General features: G+C 52.3%; 1 protein-coding gene across 1 annotated transcript in view; it reads right to left on the reverse strand.

The window, feature by feature from the left end:
* The window catches only part of sspo (SCO-spondin), a 1,206,999-nt gene that overhangs the window by 421,102 nt on the left and 768,661 nt on the right, over positions 1-17,236 (reverse strand). Inside the window, 1 exon segment of the mRNA XM_072468611.1 lies at positions 9,037-9,206. Coding sequence (XP_072324712.1) covers positions 9,037-9,206 — 170 coding nt within the window.

The following is a 17,236-nucleotide window of genomic DNA, read 5'->3' on the forward strand; positions in this document are numbered from 1 at the left end:
TGCCTCATTAAAGGTCCTCACTAGCAGCGGGGCCAACAGGTCTGCGTACTTCCTGTAAAATTCCATCGGGAACCCGTCCGGTCCCGGGGCCTTCCCTGCCTGCATAGTCCCTTTGTTCAAAAAGGGGAGCAGAGACAACCCCGGCAACTATAGACCGGTGAGCCTCACGTCTGTAGTGGGTAAAGTCTTGGAGGGGATTATAAGAGACAAGATTTATAATAGTCTAGATAGGAATAATATGATCAGGGATAGTCAGCATGGCTTTGTGAAGGGTAGGTCATGCCTCACAAACCTTATCAAGTTCTTTGAGAAGATGACTGAACAGGTAGACGAGGGTAGAGCAGTTGATGTGGTGTATATGGATTTCAGCAAAGCGTTTGATAAGGTTCCCCACGGTAGGCTATTGCAGAAAATACGGAGGCTGGGGATTGAGGGTGATTTAGAGATGTGGATCAGAAATTGGCTAGCTGAAAGAAGACAGAGGGTGGTGGTTGATGGGAAATGTTCAGAATGGAGTTCAGTCACAAGTGGAGTACAAGGATCTGTTCTGGGGCCGTTGCTGTTTGTCATTTTTATCAATGACCTAGAGGAAGGCGCAGAAGGGTGGGTGGGTAAATTTGCAGACGATACTAAAGTCGGTGGTGTTGTCGATAGTGTGGAAGGATGTAGCAGGTTACAGAGGGATATAGATAAGCTGCAGAGCTGGGCTGAGAGGTGGCAAATGGAGTTTAATGTAGAGAAGTGTGAGGTGATTCACTTTGGAAGGAATAACAGGAATGCGGAATATTTGGCTAATGGTAAAGTTCTTGAAAGTGTGGATGAGCAGAGGGATCTAGGTGTCCATGTACATAGATCCCTGAAAGTTGCCACCCAGGTTGATAGGGTTGTGAAGAAGGCCTATGGAGTGTTGGCCTTTATTGGTAGAGGGATTGAGTTCCGGAGTCGGGAGGTCATGTTGCAGCCGTACAGAACTCTGGTACGGCCGCATTTGGAGTATTGCGTACAGTTCTGGTCACCGCATTATAGGAAGGACGTGGAGGCTTTGGAGCGGGTGCAGAGGAGATTTACCAGGATGTTGCCTGGTATGGAGGGAAAATCTTATGAGGAAAGGCTGACGGACTTGAGGTTGTTTTCGTTGGAGAGAAGAAGGTTAAGAGGAGACTTAATAGAGGCATACAAAATGATCAGGGGGGTTGGATAGGGTGGACAGTGAGAGCCTTCTCCCGCAGATGGAAATGGCTGGCACGAGGGGACATAACTTTAAACTGAGGGGTAATAGATATAGGACAGAGGTCAGAGGTAGGTTCTTTACACAAAGAGTAGTGAGGCCGTGGAATGCCCTACCTGCTACAGTAGTGAACTCGCCAACATTGAGGGCATTTAAAAGTTTATTGGATAAACATATGGATGATAATGGCATAGTGTAGGTTAGATGGTTTTTGTTTCGGTGCAACATCGTGGGCCGAAGGGCCTGTACTGCGCTGTATTGTTCTATGTTCTATGTTCTATATTCCCCAAACCTTTGCTCAGCTCCTCCAACCCAATTGGTGCCCCCAAACCAGCCACCTCTTGCTCCTCCACCCTCGGGAATCTCGGTTGGTCTAGGAATCGTCTCATCCCCTCTTCCCCCGCTGGGGACTGGGATCTGTACAGCTCCTCATAGAAGGCCTTGAATGCCTCATTTATTTTCATCGCACTCCGCACCGTAGCTCCCCTTCCATCCTTAACTCCACCTATTTCCCTCGCTGCCATCCTCTTACGGAGCTGGTGTGCCAGCATCCGGCTCGCCTTTTCCCCATACTCGTAGGTCGCCCCCCTGCGCTTTCCACCACTGTGCCTCCGCCTTCCCTGTGGTCAACAGGTCGAACTCCGTCTGGAGCCATCGTCTTTCCCCAAGTAATCTTTCCTCCGGGGCCTCTGCGTATCTCCTGTCCACTCTTAAAATCTCCCCCAGTAGCCTCTCCCTTTCCATGCCCTCTATCTTCTCCCTATGAGCCCTGATGGAGATTAGCTCTCCCCTGATCACTGCCTTCAGCGCCTCCCATACCACCCCCACCCGCATCTCCCCGTTGTCGTTGACCTCCAAGTACCTTTCGATACACCCCCTCACCCTCCCACACACCACCTCATCTGCCAGCAGTCCCACATCCAACCGCCACAGCGGGCGTTGGTCCCTCTCCTCTCCCAACTCCAGTTCCACTCAGTGCGGGGCATGGTCTGAGATGGCCGAGTACTCCGTTCCCTCCACTTTCGGGATCAGCACCCTGCCCAGAACAAAGAAATCTATCTGGGAGTAGGCTTTGTGCACGTGGGAGAAAAAAGAAAATTCCCTGGCCTGCGGCCTGGCAAACCTCCACGGGTCCACTCCCCCCATCTGGTCCATAAACCCCCTAAGCACCTTGGCTGCCACCGGCCTCTTTCCAGTCCTCGATCTGGAGCGATCCAGTGCTGGGTCCAACACCGTATTAAAATCCCCACCCATTATCAAGCTTCCTACCTCCAGGTACGGAATGCGCCCCAACATAAGAACATAAGAACTAGGAGCAGGAGTCGGCCATCTGGCCCCTCGAGCCTGCTCGCCATTCAATGAGATCATGGCTGATCTTTTGTGGACTCAGCTCCACTTTCCGGCCCGAACACCATAACCCTTAATCCCTTCATTCTTCAAAAAACTATCTGTCTTTATCTTAAAAACATTTAATGAAGGAGCCTCTACTGCTTCACTGGGCAAGGAATTCCATAGATTCACAACCCTTTGGGTGAAGAAGTTCCTCCTAAACTCAGTCCTAAATCTACTTCCCCTTATTTTGAGGCTATGCCCCCTAGTTCTGCTTTCACCCGCCAGTGGAAACAACCTGCCCGCATCTATCCTATCTATTCCCTTCATAATTTTATATGTTTCAGTAAGATCCCCCCTCATCCTTCTAAATTCCAATGGGTACAGTCCCAGTCTACTCAACCTCTCCTCGTATTTCCAACCCCTTCAGCTCTGGGATTAACCTAGTGAATCTCCTCTGCACACCCCCCAGTGCCAGTACGTCCTTTCTCAAGTAAGGAGACCAAAACTGAACACAATACTCCAGGTGTGGCCTCACTAACACCTTATACAATTGCAGCAGAACCTCCCTAGTCTTAAACTCCATCCCTCTAGCAATAAAGGACAAAATTCCATTTGCCTTCTTAATCACCTGTTGCACCTGAAAACCAACTTTCTGCGACTCATGCACGAGCACACCCAGGTGTCTCTGCACAGCAGAATGTTTTCATATTTTATCATTTAAATAATAATCCCTTTCGCTGTTATTCCTACCAAAATGGATAACCTCACATTTGTCAACATTGTATTCCATCTGCCAGACCCTAGCCCATTCACTTAGCCTATCCAAATCCCTCTGCAGACTTCCAGTATCCTCTGCACTTTTTGCTTTACCACTTATCTTAGTGTCGTCTGCAAACTTGGACACATTGCCCTTGGTCCCCAACTCCAAATCATCTATGTAAATTGTGAACAGTTGTCGGCCCAACACTGATCCCTGAGGGACACCACTAGCTACTGATTGCCAACCAGAGAAACACCCATTAATCCCCACTCTTTGCTTTCTATTAAATAACCAATCCTCTATCCATGCTACTACTTTACCCTTAATGCCATGCATCTTTATCTTATGCAACAACCTGTTGTGTCCCACCTTGTCAAAGGCTTTCTGGAAATCCAGATATACCACATCCATTAGCTCCCCGTTATCTACCGCACTGTTAATGTCCTCAAAAAATTCCACTAAATTAGTTCGACACGACCTGCCCTTTATGAACCCATGCTGCGTCTGTCCAATGGGACAATTTCCATCCAGATGCCTCGCTATTTCTTCCTTGATGATAGATTCCAGCATCTTCCCTACTACCGAAGTTAAGCTCACTGGCCTATAATTACCCACTTTCTGCCTACCTCCTTTTTTAAACAGTGGTGTCACGTTTGCTAATTTCCAATCCGCCGGGACCACCCCAGAGTCTAGTGAATTTTGGTAAATTATCACTAGTGCATTTGCAATTTCCCTAGCCATCTCTTTTAGCACTCTGGAATGCATTCCATCAGGTCCAGGAGACTTGTCTACCTTTAGCCCCATTAGCTTGCCCATCACTACCTCCTTGGTGATAACAATCCTCTCAAGGTCCTCACCTGTCATAGCCTCATTTCCATCAGTCACTGGCATGTTATTTGTGTCTTCCACTGTGAAGACCGACCCAAAAAACCTGTTCAGTTCCTCAGCCATTTCCTCATCTCCCATTATTAAATCTCCCTTCTCATCCTCTAAAGGACCAATATTTACCTTAGCCACTCTTTTTTGTTTTATGTATTTGTAGAAACTTTTACTATCTGTTTTTATATTCTGAGCAAGTTTACTCTCATAATCCATCTTACTCGTCTTTATAGCTTTTTTAGTAGCTTTCTGTTGTCCCCTAAAGATTTCCCAGTCCTCTAGTCTCCCACTAATCTTTGCCACTTTGTATGCTTTTTCCTTCAATTTGATACTCTCCCTTATTTCCTTAGATATCCACGGTCGATTTTCCCTCTTTTTACCGTCCTTCCTTTTTGTTGGTATAAACCTTTGCTGAGCACTGTGAATAATCACTTGGAAGGTTCTCCACTGTTCCTCAACTGTTTCACCATAAAGTCTTTGCTCCCAGTCTACCTTAGCTAGTTCTTCTCTCATCCCATTGTAATCTCCTTTGTTTAAGCACAAAACACTAGTGCTTGATTTTACCTTCTCACCCTCCATCTGTAATTTAAATTCCGCCATATTGTGATTGCTCCTTCCGAGAGGATCCCTAACTATGAGATCCTGAATCAATCCTGTCTCATTACACAGGACCAGATCTAGGACCGCTTGTTCCCTCGTAGGTTCCATTACATACTGTTCGAGGAAACTATCGCGGATACATTCTATAAACTCCTCCTCAAGGCTGCCTTGACCAACCTGGTTAAACCAATCAACATGTAGATTAAAATCCCCCATGATAACTGCTGTACCATTTCTACATGCATCTGTTATTTCTTTGTTTATTGCCTGCCCCACCATAATGTTACTATTTGGTGGCCTATAGATTACTCCTATCAGTGACTTTTTCGCCTTACTATTCCTGATTTCCACCCAAATGGATTCAACCTTATCCTCCATAGCACCGATGTCATCCCTTACTGTTGCCCGGATGTCATCCTTAAATAACAGAGCTACACCACCTCCCTTACCATCCACTCTGTCCTTCCGAAAAGTTTGATACCCTCGGATATTTAACTCCCAGTCGTGACCATCCTTTAACCATGTTTCAGCAATGGCCACTAAATCATAGTCATTCACGATGATTTGCGCCATCAACTCATTTACCTTATTCCGAATACTACGAGCATTCAGGTAAAGTACACTTATGTTGGCTTTTTTACCTCTGTTCTGAATCTTAACACCTCGATCAGTAACCTCTCCGAAGTTATATTTCCTCTTAACCTTTCTCCTAATTTTCCTTGTCGTCGAACCCATATCTTCCTGTAACAACCTGCCGCGTCGCTTACCATTAATGTTTTCACTTCCCGTTTTATTCCTTTTAGTATTCCTGGTCCTATTCACTGAGCTTCCCTCAGTCACTGTACCTTGTACTGTCGCCCTTTTTGATTTTTGACTATGGCTTCTCTGCTTTATACTTTCCCCCTTACTGCCTTTTGTTTCTGTCCCTGTTTTACTACCTTCCAACTTCCTGCATCGGTTCCCATCCCCCTGCGACATTAGTTTAAACTCTCCCCAACAGCTCTAGCAAACCCCCCCCCCCCAGGACATCGGTTCCAGTCCTGCCCAGGTGCAGACCGTCCGGTTTGTACTGGTCCCACCTCCCCCAGAACCGGTTCCAATGTCCCAGGATTTTGAATCCCTCCCTCTTGCACCATCTCTCGAGCCACGTATTCATCCTCTCTATCCTGACATTCCTACTCTGACTAGCTCGTGGCACTGGTAGCAATCCTGAGATTACTACCTTTGAGGTCCTACTTTTTAGTTTAACTCCTAGCTCCCTAAAATCAGCTTGTAGGACCTCGTCCCGTTTTTTTTACCTATATCGTTGGTGCCTATGTGCACCACGACAGCTGGCTGTTCACCCTCCCCACCCAGAATGTCCTGCAGCCGCTCCGAGACATCCTTGACCCTTGCACCAGGGAGGCAACATACCATCCTGGAGTCTCGATTGCGACCGCAGAACCGCCTGTCTATTCCCCTTACAATTGAGTCCCCTATCACTATAGCCCTGCCATTCTTCTTCCTGCCCAGCTGCGCAGCAGAGCCAGCCACGGTGCCATGAACCTGGCTGCTGCTGCCTTCCCCTGGTGAGCCATCTCCCCCAACAGTATCCAAAGCGGTATATCTGTTTTGCAGGGAGATGACCGCAGAGGACACCTGCACTGCCTTCCTACTCTTGCTCTGTCTTTTGGTCACCCATTTTCTATCTCCCTCAGTACCTTTCACTTGCGGTGTGACCAACTCGCTAAACTTGCTATCCACGACGTCCTCAGCCTCGCGGATGCTCCAAAGTGAGTCCATCCGCAGCTCCAGAGCCGTCAAGCGGTCTAACAGGAGCTGCAACTGGACACACGTCTTGCACGTGAAGGAGCCAGGGACAGTGGACGTGTCCCTGAGCTCCCACATCGCACACGAGGAGCATGACACGGGTCTGAGATCTCCTGCCATGTCTTAAACCTTCGGTTAACTTCAACAACTACAATTTCAACAAAACAAAACAAAGAAAAAATAAATAATATACCAATGAAAAGAAACAGAAAAACAGAAACACTACTTACCAGTCACTTACCAGGGATAAAAAGCACTTCCTCCCCACCCAGCTTCGAATTCCCACCTCGATTCAAATTCCCAAACTCACTCTTTGCTGTGTCTCACTCCTGGCTCTGTCTTCTCTCTGGCTCACTGGGAGAACTCACTGGGAGTGAGTTTACAAGTGTGTCTATGCGCTTCATGAATCCGGCATCATCCCAGTTCGGGGCGTATACGTTTACCAACACCACCCACGTCCCTTGCAGCCTACCGCTCACCATCACATATCGCCCTCCATTGTCCACTACGATATTCTTGGCCTCAAACGACACCCGCTTCCCCACCAATATTGCCACCCCTCTGTTCTTCACGTCCAGCCCCGAATGGAATACCTGTCCTACCCACCCCTTTCTTAACCTGACCTGATCTGCCACCTTCAGATGTGTCTCTTGGAGCATGGCCACGTCCGCCTTCAGTCCCTTCAAGTGCGCGAACACTCGAGCCCTCTTCACCGGCCCATTCAGGCCCCTCACATTCCACGTTATCAGCCGGATTGGGGGGGGGCTCCCACAGAGCCCCTCCCCCCCCCCCCACTGACTAGCCATCTCCTTTTCTAGGCCAGTCCCGTGTCCGCGCTGCCCTCACCCTCCAGTTCCCCAGACGGGAGACCCCCACCCCGACCACCTCTTCTGTGTCCCATTCCCCTTCGGCCAGTGCAGCAGCGACCCTCCCCCCCCCCCCCCCCCCCCGCGCCCCCCCCCCCCCCCCCCCCGCTAGACCCGTGTCTAGCTTTTTTTGCTCCCCCCATAACACTCCCGTAAGTCAGCTGACACCTGCTGACCCCGGCTTCCCCCGCCGTCCCATTGACCCCCCCCGTGTGGGAGTCTCCCAATCAGTGTGCGTTCCTCCATTCCCCCTCCCGCCTTTCTTCCCTAGCGCGGGAAAAAAGAAAACGCGCTTTCCTAAGCCTACCCCGCCCCGTCTGGCGCAGCTCCTGTCGCGGCCTTGTCTCTCTCTCCCCCATCCCCCTCTCTCCCCCAGCCCATGTAACATTTCCTGCGCGTGATTGACCCCCTATATACAACAACCATCACACATCAAACCTCAAACATCCCCCCCCACCCTCACAAACCCTCAGTTTGAGTCCAACTTTTCGGTTTGAATAAAGGTCCACGCCTCTTCAGGCGTTTCGAAGTAATAGTGTTGGCCCTTGTATGTGACCCACAGTCGCGCTAGCTGCAGCATTCCGAATTTCACTTCTTTCCGGTGCAGCACCACCTTGGCCCGGTTGAAACCCGCTCTCTGCTTTGCAACCTCCGTGCTCCAGTCCGGGTATATTCTGATCTCAGCATTGTCCCACCTGCTGCTCCGCTCCTTCTTGGCCCATTTCAGGACCCTCTCTCTGTCTGTGAACCGGTGAAATCTCACCACCTCGGCGGCTCGTTAGCCTTGGGCTTCCTCGCCAGCACCCGGTGTGCCCCGTCCAGCTCCAGCGACCTCGAAGGAGCCTTCGTGCCCATCATCGCCCTGATCATCTTCCCCGCGTATGCCCCGGCATCAGCCCCCTCCACTCCTTCAGGGAGACCCAGGATCCGCAGGTTCTTTCTCCTCGACCTGTTCTCCAGGTCTTCGAGTCTTCCCGCCCACCTCTTGTGCAGCGCCTCGTGCCGCTCCACTCTCACCGCCAGGCCCAAGAGCTCGTCCTCATTCTCACTGACTCTTTTCTGTACCTCCTGGATCTTTACCTCGTGGGCCTTCTGGGTCATCCCTCGTCCTTCAATTGCCGCCAGCATAGGCGCCAGCATCTCCTTGCGCAGCTCCTCGAAGCAGCACTTGATGAACTCCTGCAGCTCCGGCCCGCACTCCGCTTTGTCCCCGGCCGCCGCCATTTTGTTTTTCTTCCCTCGCTTCTCCCGTTGCTCCAATGTCGCTTTTTTGGCCGTTTCACTTCTGGTCCGGTCCATAAACGATGAAGGGGGACCTCTCTCTTCCCTTCCCACACGGAGCGTCTTCAAAAAAATCCCGTTGGGGGCTCCTCTAGAGAGCCCGAAAGTCCGTAACAGCGGGAGCTGCCGAATCGTGAGGCTTAGCTCCGCATCGCCGCAACCGGAAGTCTCCCTGTAATTATCAAATGCACAACATGGCAGCAACTTATTCCCATCTGAACCCTGCCTGAAGCAACCACATTGCAAAGATCAGAACCCAAATATTTCACAGTGACACTGACCAGAAATTGCAGCCGTCACCTCGAGGTGTAACTGTTCCCGGTGGGAATCTCCTCCCTGTTCTCCGATCCAGACATGTACAATCCTCCTTCTCAATACAGTCGGTCCCATTCTCACTTAAAACCTTCCCGTTTGTACAATAACAGCCAGAATCACAGCTCCACACACAGTGCTGAAACCCAGAAACACAGAGTCAGAGCGAGCGAGGGGGGGGAGGGGGAGCGAGGGGGGGAGGGGGAGCGAGGGGGGGAGGGGAGCGGGAGCGAGGGGGGGAGGGGGAGCGAGGGGGGGGAGGGGGAGCGAGGGGGGGAGGGGGAGCGAGGGGGGGAGGGGGAGCGGGAGCGAGGGGGGGAGGGGGAGCGAGGGGGGGAGGGGGAGCGAGGGGTGGAGGGGGAGCGAGGGGTGGAGGGGGAGCGAGGGGTGGAGGGGGAGCGAGGGGTGGAGGGGGAGCGAGGGGTGGAGGGGGAGCGAGGGGTGGAGGGGGAGCGAGGGGTGGAGGGGGAGCGAGGGGTGGAGGGGGAGCGAGGGGTGGAGGGTGAGCGAGGGGTGGAGGGGGGAGCGAGGGGTGGAGGGGAGCGAGGGGTGGAGGGGGGAGCGAGGGGTGGAGGGGGGAGCGAGGGGTGGAGGGGGAGCGAGGGTGGAGGGGGAGCGAGGGGTGGAGGGGGAGCGAGGGGTGGAGGGGGGAGCGAGGGGTGGAGGGGGAGCGAGGGGTGGAGGGGGAGCGAGGGGTGGAGGGGGAGCGAGGGGTGGAGGGGGACGCGAGGGGTGGAGGGGGGAGCGAGGGGTGGAGGGGGAGCGAGGGGTGAGGGGGAGCGAGGGGGTGGAGGGGGGAGCGAGGGGTGGAGGGGGGAGCGAGGGGTGGAGGGGGAGCGAGGGGTGGAGGGGGAGCGAGGGGTGGAGGGGGAGCGAGGGGTGGAGGGGGGAGCGAGGGGTGGAGGGGAGCGAGGGGTGGAGGGGGAGCGAGGGGTGGAGGGGGGAGCGAGGGGTGGAGGGGGGAGCGAGGGGTGGAGGGGGAGCGAGGGGTGGAGGGGGAGCGAGGGGGGAGGGGAGTGAGGGGGAGGGGGGAGCATGGGGGAGCGAGGGGGAGGGGGAGCATGGGGGAGCGAGGGGGAGGGGGAGCATGGGGGAGCGAGGGGGAGGGGGAGCATGGGGGGAGGGGGAGGGGGATGTGGGCGGGGAGGTGGGGGAGGGGAGCGGGGGGAGGGGGGAGCGAGGGGGAGGTGGGAGGAGGGGGAGCGAGGGGAGGGGGGAGGGGGAGCGAGGGGAGGGGGAGCGAGGGGGAGGGGGAGCGAGGGGGGGAGGGGGAGCGAGGGGGGAGGGGGAGCGAGGGGGAGCGAGGGGGAGCGAGGGGGCGGGGGAGCGAGGGGGAGCGAGGGGGGGGAGGGGGAGCGAGGGGGGGAGAGGGGGAGCGAGGGGGGGAGAGAGGGGAGCGAGGGGGGGGAGGGGGAGCGAGGGGGAGGGGGAGCGAGGGGGAGGGGAGCGAGGGGGGGGAGGGGAGCGAGGGGGGGGAGGGGGAGCGAGGGGGGGAGGGGGAGCGAGGGGGAGGGGGAGCGGGGGGGGGAGGGGGAGCAAGGGGGAGGGGGAGCGAGGGGGAGGGGGAGCGAGAGCGAGGGGGGAGGGGGAGCGGGAGGGGGGAGGGGGAGCGAGGGGGGAGGGGGAGCGAGGGGGGAGGGGGAGCGAGGGGGGAGGGGAGCGAGGGGGAGGGGGAGCGAGGGGGGAGGGGGAGCGAGGGGGAGGGGGAGCGAGGGGGAGGGGGAGCGAGGGGGGAGGGGAGCGAGGGGGGAGGGGGAGCGAGGGGGGAGGGGGGAGCGAGGGGGTGGGGGAGCGAGGGGGGAGGGGGAGCGAGGGGGGAGGGGGAGCGAGGGGGGAGGGGGAGCGAGGGGGGGAGCGAGGGGGGAGGGGGGAGCGAGGGGGGAGCGAGGGGGGGAGGGGGAGCGAGGGGGGAGGGGGAGCGAGGGGGGAGGGGGAGCGAGGGGGAGGGGGAGCGAGGGGGAGGGGGAGCGAGGGGGAGGGGGAGCGAGGGGGAGGGGGAGCGAGGGGGAGGGGGAGCGAGGGGGAGGGGGAGCGAGGGGGAGGGGGAGCGAGGGGGAGGGGGAGCGAGGGGGAGGGGGAGCGAGGGGGAGGGGGAGGGAGGGGAGGGAGGGGGGAGAGGGGTAGCGAGGGGGGAGGGGGGAGCAAGGGGGGAGAAGAGGGGGAGCAGGGGGGGAAGAGGGGGAGCAAGGGGGGAAGGGGGAGCGAGGGGGGGGAAGGGGGAGCGAGGGGGGGGAGGGGTAGCGAGGAGGGGGAAGGGGGAGCGAGGGGGGGGGAGGGGGAGCGAGGGGGGTAAGGGGGAGCGAGGGGGGAAGGGAGAGCGTGGGGGGGGGAAGGGGGAGCGTGGGGGGGAAGGGGGAGCGTGGGGGGGAAGGGGGAGCATGGGGGGGAAGGGGGAGCATGGGGGGGAAGGGGGAGCATGGGGGGGAAGGGGGAGCGTGGGGGAGGGGGAGCGTGGGGGGGGAGGGGGAGCGTGGGGGGGGAGGGGGAGCGAGGGGGGAGGGGGAGCGAGGGGGGAGGGGGAGTGAGGGGGGAGGGGGAGCGAGGGGGAGGGGGAGCGAGGGGGGAGGGGGAGCGAGGGGGGAGGGGGAGCGAGGGGGGGAGGGACAGTGATGTTAAGCAATGGGTTAAGAGACATTGCAATTAGTTGTCTCATTTATGTTAAGTATCCATTAATTGACACTGATATGTAAAGGGGCTTCAGGTGGCCTCTGGCAGGTGATGTATCGTCAGAGTTTTGTGCAAAGTCTGTTGGAATGAAATAAATGTGTGTTTGTGAAAAAGGGACAGAACTTTAGACTCTTCATATCACAGCAACCAAAACATCTAACAATTGGTTGAATGACTAGGGTAAGAGTAGGGCCAGTCAAGGACAGTAGTGGGAAGTTGTGCTTGGAGTCCGAGGAGATTGGAGAGGTGCTAAATGAATATTTTTCGTCAGTATTCACACAGGAAAAAGACAATGTTGTCGAGGAGAATACTGAGATTCAGGCTACTAGACTAGAAGGGCTTGAGGTTCATAAGGAGGAGGTGTTAGCAATTCTGGAAAGTGTGAAAATAGATAAGTCCCCTGGGCTGGATGGGATTTATCCAAGGATTCTCTGAGAAGCTAGGGAGGAGATTGCTGAGCCTTTGGCTTTGATGTTTAAGTCATCTTTGTCTACAGGAATAGTGCCAGAAGACAGGAGGATAGCAAATGTTGTCCCCTTGTTCAAGAAGGGGAATAGAGACAACCCCGGTAACTATAGACCAGTGAGCCTTACTTCTGTTGTGGGAAAAATCTTGGAAAGGTCTATCAGAGATAGGATGCATAATCATCTGGAAAGGAATAATTTGATTAGAGATAGTCAACACGGTTTTGTGAAGGGTAGGTCGTGCCTCACAAACCTTATTGAATTCTTTGAGAAGGTGACCAAACAGGTGGATGAGGGTAAAGCAGTTGATGTGGTGTATATGGATTTCAGTAAAGCGTTTGATAAGGTTCCCCACGGTAGGCTACTGCAGAAAATACAGAGGCATGGGATTGAGGGTGATTTAGCAGTTTGGATCAGAAATTGGGTAGCTGGAAGAAGACAAAGGGTGGTGGTTGATGGGAAATGTTCAGACTGGAGTCCAGTTACAAGTGGTGTACCACAAGGATCTGTTCTGGGGCCACTGCTGTTTGTCATTTTTATAAATGACCTGGAGGAGGGCGTAGAAGGATGGGTGAGCAAATTTGCAGATGACACTAAAGTCGGTGGAGTTGTGGACAGTGCGGAAGGATGTTACAAGTTACAGAGGGACATAGATAAGCTGCAGCGCTGGGCTGAGAGGTGGCAAATGGAGTTTAATGCAGAAAAGTGTGAGGTGATTCATTTTGGAAGGAATAACAGGAAGACTGAGTACTGGGCTAATGGTAAGATTCTTGACAGTGTGGATGAACAGAGAGATCTCGGTGTCCATGTACATAGATCCCTGAAAGTTGCCACCCAGGTTGAGAGGGTTGTTAAGAAGGCGTACGGTGTGTTAGCTTTTATTGGTAGAGGGATTGAGTTTTGGAGCCATGAGGTCATGTTGCAGCTGTACAAAACTCTGGTGCGGCCGCATTTGGAGTACTGCGTGCAATTCTGGTCGCCGCATTATAGGAAGGATGTGGAAGCATTGGAAAGGGTGCAGAGGAGATTTACCAGAATTTTGCCTGGTATGGAGGGAAGATCTTATGAGGAAAGGCTGAGGGACTTGAGGCTGTTTTCGTTAGAGAGAAGAAGGTTAAGAGGTGACTTAATTGAGGCATGCAAGATGATCAGAGGATTGCATAGGGTGGACAGTGAGAGCCTTTTTCCTCGGATGGTGATGTCTAGCACGAGGGGACATAGCTTTAAATTGAGGGGAGATAAATGTAGGACTGATGTCAGAGGTAGGTTCTTCACTCAGAGAGTAGTAAGGGCGTGGAATGCCCTGCCTGCAACAGTAGTGGACTCGCCAACACTAAGGGCATTTAAATGGTCATTGGATAGACATATGGACGATAAGGGAATAGTGTAGATGGGCTTCAGAGTGGTTTCACAGGTCGGCGCAACATCGAGGGCCGAAGGGCCTGTACTGCGCTGTAATGTTCTATGTTCTATGGTAGCAGAGGATGGTTGCTGTGCAAATGTGGAGGTTTGAAAGATACAACTTTTCCTGATCAAACCAAGGAGTGAGTGAGAAAAGAAAAAAAGATACATGGCTGAACCCAGGATAGAGATGGCTGGATATGACTATCCTCCCTTATTTTCTGAAAGGGAATCGTACGACCAATGGAGAAGTGCAGTAGTTATGTGGACTAAGGTAACTGCTTTGGGAAAGAGAAAACAAGGTATGGCATTGGCTCTTCCTCTACCACATGGCAGTAAAATCCGAAACAAAGTGCTTTCTGAGCTGGAATTGGAAGAGTTAGACTCAGAAGGAGGTCTGGAGACTTTATTACATTATATGGATAAGATTTATAAGAAAGATGACTTGTTAAGTGCGTATGAAGCATGGTCGGATTTTGATAGGTTCCGGGAAATGGAGGATATCTCCATGGAAGACTATATAATGGAATTTGGCAGACTATATAAAAGGCTGCAGAAAAACAACCTGGAATTTCCACAGTCTGTGTTGGCCTTTAAATTACTTGACTGTGCTAGAGTGAGCAACATGGATAGGCTCCTGGTTTTGACAGGAGTTCAGTTTACTGATAAGGATACCTTATTCGAACAGATGACAAAAGCTTTACAAAAGTTTCTGGGGAAACATTCGATTCCGATGGCTCTGATGACCCAAATAGGTCAGCCTGCAATAAGGCAGAATATGGAAGATACACTAGTAACAGGATGGCAAAATCGTATGGCTACGAACAGGGCTCAAGACTATAGAAGGAGACTGAGACAAGGAAATTATGAAGACAGAAACCCAGTTAGAACCTACAATAGGAAGATTAACCCCAGAAATGCACGGGGCATGATAAATCGATGTTTTCGATGTGACTCTCAATACCATTATGCTTTCAACTGTCCAACTCGTTATGATAGAGTGTTTGAAGCGACACATGACACGGAAGAGTCGGAAGATGAAAAAGATAGTGACCAGAAAGAAGGCATTGTCCTATTGACAAGCAGTTTTACGCCGGTAATGAGGGTGTTGGTTGCAGAATTCTTCAACTGTGCTGTATTGGACAGTGGCTACACACCTACTGTGTGTGGAATTGACTGGTTAAATTGTTACCTGGACTCTTTGAATGCTGAAAATCGTAACGAGGTTAAGGAATTTGAAAGTTCCACAAGTTTCAGGTTTGGGGATGATAATACTCTGAAGTCGCTGAAAAGAGTGGTGATCCCTTGCAATATTGCCGGAGTGAATCATTTCATTAGCACGGATGTTGTATCAAGTGAGATACCTTTGCTTCTGAGCAGACCGTCGATGAAGAAAGTACACATGAAACTGGATATGGAACAGGATAAGGCAACAGTTTTTGGAAAGACGGTGGACTTACAATTTACGCAGTCGGGACACTATTGTATTCCATTACCGACAAATAATATTTCAAGTAGAGTGGTTAAGGATGTGTTAATGGCAGTTGAAAATGGGACTTTAGCTGATAAAAAGCTTGTGGTATTAAAACTGCATCGGCAATTTGCACATCCGTCTCCTCGGAGGCGGAAAAATTTATTAAAGGATGAAGGGGTAAGGGATGACGACTATACTAAACTGATAGAACAGGTTAGTGACCGCTGTGAAGTTTGTAGGAAGTACAGAAGGACACCAGCACGACCGATAGTAACCCTGCCTTTGGCCAGTGATTTTAACAACATTGTGGCCATGGACCTTAAGATCTGGGATAAAGCAAATAATATATTTATCTTGCATTTTGTAGATTTAGCAACCAGATTTAGTCAATCAACGATTGTACGAACTAAAGAAAAGAGAGTAATTCTGGATCAAATCGTGGAAAAATGGATAGGGACAGGAATGGGTCCACCGGCAAAATTCCTTACGGACAATGGGGGAGAATTTGCTAATGATGGGTTTAGGGATGTGTGTGAAAACATGAATATCAGAGTTATGAATACGGCTGCAGAAAGCCCATTTAGTAATGGTGTCTGTGAAAGAAATCATGCTGTCATCGATGACATGCTTCAGAAAATTTTGGAAGATCGACCAAATTGTAGGCTAAATTCAGCTTTAGCATGGGTGGAACATGCAAAGAATTCATTGCAGAGGGTTGGGGGCTATAGTCCTTATCAATTAGTGTTTGGTAGAAATCCTAGAATTCCGTCCATTTTGGATGACCAGCCTCCAGCTTGGGAGGGGACTACAATTAGCTCTGGTTTTGCTGAACATTTAAATGCATTATATAGCAGTAGAAAAGCTTTTTTGGAAGCAGAAGTCTCTGAAAGAATTCGCAGAGCTTTAAAACATAACGTACGGCCATCAGATGCCGTTTTTCAGCAAGGAGGCATGGTATACTATAAGAGAGACAATTCTAATGAATGGAGAGGCCCAGGGAAGATCATAGGCATAGATGGAAAAACAATTATTTTGCAACATGGTAATCAAACTGTTAGGGTCCATTCATCAAGGATAATGGGCACAGATGACAAATTTTCAAATTTAGACAGAGTAGACAGAGATGACGAGGAACCAGAGTCACTGGTCCGCATGTGTGACAGAACTATGAGGACCAATTAACTGATATAGACAGGGTTTCTGTGGAGGAACACAGCACAGTCCAAAGATGTGCAGGTTAGGTGGATTGGCCATGATAAATTGCCCTTAGTGTTGGGTGGGGTTACTGGGATAGGGTGGAGGTGTTGACCTTGGGTAGGGTGCTCTTTCCAAGATATAATTCTATGATTCTATATCCACAGGGAAGGTGGTGGGGCAGTTGAGGAAGGCGAGAGCGACGATATATAATAATCATTTATTGTCACAAGTAGGCTTCAATGAAGTTACTGTGAAAAGCCCCTAGTCACCACATTCCGGCGCCTGTTTGGGGAGGCTGGTACGGGAATTGAACCCGCGCTGCTGGCCTTGGTTTGCTTTAGAAGCCAGCTGTTTAGCCCACTGTGCGAAGATAGAGCCATTGGCGATGGTGCTGAGAGCGTCAAAGGACTGGAAGGGGTTAGTCCGGGGGTGGGGGGGGGGGGGGGGGTGGAATCCACAGGGTTTTGGTGTGTGCAGACGACATACTCCTGTACATTTCTGATCCGTTAGGGGGAATGGGGGAGATTTTAGGGAATTTGGCCGGTTCTCAGGGTACAAGTTGAATATGGGGAAAAGTGAGTTTTTTTGTGATCCAGGCGAGGGGGCAAGAGAGGGGACTGGGGGAGTTGCCGTTTAAAGTGGTGGGAGGGAGTTTTCGATACCTGGGTATTCAGGTGGCACAGGGATGGGAGCAGCTACACAAATTAAATCTGGGCGGTTAGTGAAACACATGAAGGAGGAGTTTCGGAGATGGGACATGCTCCAGTGTCGCTGGCGGGGAAGGTACAGACCGTAAAGATTTTTTTTAAATTTTAAAGTACCCAATTCATTTTTTCCAATTAAGGGGCAATTTAGCGTGGCCAATCCACCTAACCTGCACATCTTTGGGTTGTGGGATGAAACCCTCGCAAACATGGGGAGAATGTGCAAACTCCACACGGACAGTGACCCAGAGCCGGGATCGAA

Source organism: Scyliorhinus torazame, chromosome 11, assembly GCF_047496885.1.
Source record: "Scyliorhinus torazame isolate Kashiwa2021f chromosome 11, sScyTor2.1, whole genome shotgun sequence".
In the NCBI taxonomy this organism is placed as follows: Eukaryota; Metazoa; Chordata; class Chondrichthyes; order Carcharhiniformes; family Scyliorhinidae; genus Scyliorhinus; species Scyliorhinus torazame.